The 4352-nt window shown below is 40.9% G+C and overlaps 1 protein-coding gene across 1 annotated transcript; it reads right to left on the bottom strand.

Moving 5' to 3' along the window:
- Positions 1–714: 714 nt before the first annotated feature.
- On the bottom strand, positions 715–2384 carry LOC145980047 (uncharacterized). The gene has a single exon (XM_083113028.1). It carries the CDS (start codon positions 2286–2288, stop codon positions 858–860), a length of 1431 nt encoding a protein of 476 aa, XP_082969154.1. The 5' UTR covers positions 2289–2384; the 3' UTR covers positions 715–857.
- Between the last annotated feature and the right edge of the window lie 1968 nt (positions 2385–4352).

The raw sequence follows: 4352 nt of genomic DNA, 5'->3' as shown, positions 1-4352 counted from the left end.
CTTTGTGCCTCTACCGGGTATCGAACCCTGGACCCCTTGATTACAAGGCAACGACGAGTCCATAATGTGGTCTTGTCATCAACTTCATATGTTATGACTCATAAAACCTAAATATATCGGCAATGAACAACGATCCGCTCTTGATTCTCATCGGCAATTCGAGATTGAAATATTCAAACAACATTGACATATATTCGTGTTAAAAAATAATAATTTACCAATTGTGTAGTCATAACCGTGCAAGTTATATGGAAGTATATGTGTAAAGGAATGGGTTTACTGTAGTTGTGAGACAATCGTAAAAAATATCGAATCTATCATGTCTCGTTTCTATCGAGTTGTTAGCGGCTTAATAACAGTTAATGGAATTAGGTCAAGTACATTAAACTGGATGTTTACAGTTCAACTTATTTCTTGAAGTTTAATATTTTATGAATACACAACGTTTAATAGTTTGCATTGCAAGAAGTCTTCACATCTAACCTATGTTGACTTGTCTTATCTCGGAAGCCCAAACGCCTAAATTTAAGATGGTGAACTTTAGGTTTAAATAAAATTTTATCTTTCAGGTCATAATATGCTACGGAATTTAAAATGTGCCACGCAAACCCAAATGTTATCATTTTTTGTTTGCCTGAAAATTGACGTTGATTTATTTGCAAGATATTATAAGGTTAATGAAATTCTAGTAATTAAAGCGAAATGCTGGAGAAATTTATTGAATAATCATAGGCAACAGTGTTTCGTTAGAAAAATTATACATGGTAGTTAAGCTGAATAAGTTCTGCGATTCTGGAAGCATCTGAAATATGTTCAATAAATCCTGTTTAGGCAGGGCGCTGTTTCATGACACCGTGTCAGCAAACACATGGTGTGAATGATCTTTTAGCCTTTTTTGAACGGGATTTAGATTTTGACTTCTTCCTTCCTCTTCTTCTATACTCTGAATGGCTTCTCTTACGATCAGACTTGCTCTTGGATCTGTGCTTTGACTTTCCGCTGGATTTGCGCCGTTCTCTGCTTTTTGATGCATGCTTCGATTTTCCATCTGGTTCGCACACAAGTCGGCATCGGGACTTACGCTTTCCTGGACTTCTCGACCTGCTCCTAGATCTTGATTCCGACCATTCTCTCTTTCGTTTGCCTCCTGACCTCCCCTTCCTGTCTTTGGATCTGGACCTCGAGCTGCTTGTCGACCTGTGCCGAGACTTTCTTTGGTGTCGTTTGGGCGATTTGTGCCTCTTCACTGAATGGTGCTTGCGAGACTTCGATGGACTTCTGGATCTTGATTTGTCCTTGCAATTGTCTTTGGAACCATGTCGTGATCTGTGTTTAGGCCTGCTTTTTCTACCCTTGGATCTGTGTTTTGATGTTTCTCTGTCCTTCGATCTGTGTCGTGGTTTCCCAGATTCTTCTGAGTGTTCTCTGCGTTTGTGTCCATGCTTGGATCTTTCCCTACGTTTTGGCGATTTTGATCTACTTTCGGACCTATGTTTTGATATTCCTCTGCTTCTCGATCTGTGTCGTGGTTTCTCGCGTTCTTCGGAATGTTCCCTGCGTTTGTGTCCGTGCCTCGACCTCTCTCTTCGTTTTGGCGATTTTGATCTACTTTTGGATCTAGACTTCGATCTGTCTTTTTTGACTTCTCTGCATATTTCTTTCCGGCTCTTTTTCTTTGTGTCGTGATCTGATGACTTCGATCTACTCTTGGAACTCGATTCTGATCTTCCTCTCTTGCGTTTCTCTCCACGTTTGTCCTTAAAGGTCACTCGCTTCTTGGACTTCGCTCGATGGTGCGATTCCTTCCTCTTAGTTTCCTTTGAGCTGCAGGGGCACGATTTTCCTTTTGTCTTTTCACCCTCTCTCTTTGCTGATCCGTGGCCTTCGTTTTCTGAGCTGTGTCTGCTTTTGCTGTTGCTTCTTCGCTTCTCGCTCCTCTTTTCTGATGTTTGTGATCTTCTGCGTCGCCGTGTGAGACTTACAGAAGCCAGCTTGTATCTTAGGAGTTTCTTCACTCTCTTCTCCAACGGTTCACCACGCTTTGGAGGCGCAGCTTTGCCTTTCACGACCCCACGAAGCTTATACCTCCCTCGCTTGACTTCCAAGGTGCCATCTCGAACCTCTCGAAGAAGGGTTTGCTGAACTGCCCTTTGCAGCACTGCTTTGGAGACGTTTGCCTTATATTCCTTGTGAACGTAGTTGGTGACGTCAATAGCCGTGGACCCACCTGCATTCTTTAAGCTCTCTATCGTGTGAATAACAACTGCTGATAACTTTATATTATGCATTATGGCTGTTTGTTATTACCCGAAAATTTGACGTGAGAAACCAAAAGAAGTTTTTGTTGAGCAAAAAAATATTTCTTAGATTAGCTTCTGCTTATAGCTGTTTCGTAGATATAACTAAACAGAGCTCAGGTATCGTATTGTTGTCATAGTTGTTAAGTTACCAAGGTAGTATTGAGGAAGTTCAACAAGCAAAGCAACAATAAATAACAACATGCATATTCCTTAAAATCTGTGAACTATGTTACCGTATACAAATCAAGTCAAAATGGCCGATTAGAACGACAGTGCGAAAGGTGCAAAATCAAAACGAATCCAAAACCATGCCATGAAACAGGCCAAAAGAAAGACATGGCAACATACGCTGCCGAAACTTCAAAATAGTACAAAATCGCCATGATTATGCATGATGCATATTGAGTAACCGCGTTATGGTACATTCCAAAGAACATTTACGTATTTGGACTGATATATGTATACCAATAGCATATACGCAATACAAGTAAAATACGAATGCAAGACAAATTCTCCTCACTATTAATAAGAACAAAGATTCAAGATATCAAAAGTAATCTATTCTGTATATATATCCTGGCGAGACTCGATCCCGTACCATACCCGACGTCACGCTACAATATACCGTGCGTCCATTTCGATCTGCAGCCGAGAGATCGGGAGAAACGTGGCGGGCGGCGCTGACGGAGGTGCCGACATTTGCGGCCTGTAATGCCCGCATATTTTTATGGACATATGCAGACATTTATATAAATATTGCAAAACTAGCACTAACCTGTGTTATAAGAGTTGTTCAAAGTGATGTCCACCTACATTCACACATTCCTGGCATCGTTTGATGAAATTTTGATTCACACGCAAAAGTTCTTCTTCCGTAATTCTTCCTAGTTCTGCCCTTATATTGTCTTTTAGTTCGTCGATGCTATGAGGGTTATTTCGGTAGACTCTATTTTTCAAGGTTCCCCACAAATAATAGTCACATACGGTAAGATCTGGCGAACGTGAAGGCCATAAAGCTCTTGAAATTATTCTGTCATCAAACACCTCCCTTATAGCGTCCAAAGAATCAGCGGCGGTATGGGCTGTGGCCGAATCTTGTTGAAAATACCCATATTGTCTCTCATTATCTGATAACAACTGAAAAAACGGCGCGAGTATTTGTGTGCGGTACCTCTCTGAATTTATTGTGTCTTCAAAAAATATAGGCCCTATTATTCTTTTGGCACTTACAGCACACCACACACCAATTTTTGCATCGTGTAACGGAACCTCGTGTATTATTCGGGGATTTTCAGTGCTCCAGTATCTATTGTTCTGTGAACAAACATGACCACGCAAGTGAAACCATGCCTCATCCGAAAAAAATATTAACTGTGGATCAACAATACCATCTACAATATTCTGCAAAACCCAATTACAGAAATTTACTCTACTTACGTTGTCAGGGGGCCGTAATTCTTGCACTATAGAAACTCTGTACGGTTTTAATTTTAGTAGCTTAGTGGCTGTATGTGCTGATGATTTTGACACGCCCATCTCCTGTGAAACACGGCGTAAAGGTTTGTTTGGAGAACGTTCTAACGCTGCACCAATTTCATCGAGTTTTGCTTCGGTTAGAATCCGTCGTTTTTGCTTAGGTGTTTTAAAATTTAACGATCCAGTTTTTCGTAATTTAAGGACAAGACGTCTAACCGTATCTCTATGTGGAGGTGAAACGCCGGGGAATTTCTGTACAAATTGCCTACACACGTCTCGACACGAGTCTGTTTTCACGTAAGTGTCATACATAAAAATTCTTTGTTCTAACGTGAACCTTGCGGCTGGCATTCCAATCGTCTGACTGACACAACACACATACACACTGCAATAACACAAACAAGTAACGGCAAGTAACCAAGAATAACACTCTTACGCACAGTACGAAATTAACACGCTCTTGGTTTACATCTGCCTGCCACTATATTCACAGCTCTGTAGTCGCGAAGGAACAAAAAACTTGAGCTAGGAGATTTCGGATTGCAAGGAAGCTCACGAACACCATTAGCTTTTAAC

This window comes from Lepisma saccharinum, chromosome 27 (assembly GCF_977018435.1).
Source record: "Lepisma saccharinum chromosome 27, izLepSacc3.1, whole genome shotgun sequence".
NCBI classification, from domain to species: domain Eukaryota; kingdom Metazoa; phylum Arthropoda; class Insecta; order Zygentoma; family Lepismatidae; genus Lepisma; species Lepisma saccharinum.
Note: the sequence above shows the minus strand (reverse complement) of the source record. Positions and strands in the feature narration are given on the sequence as shown.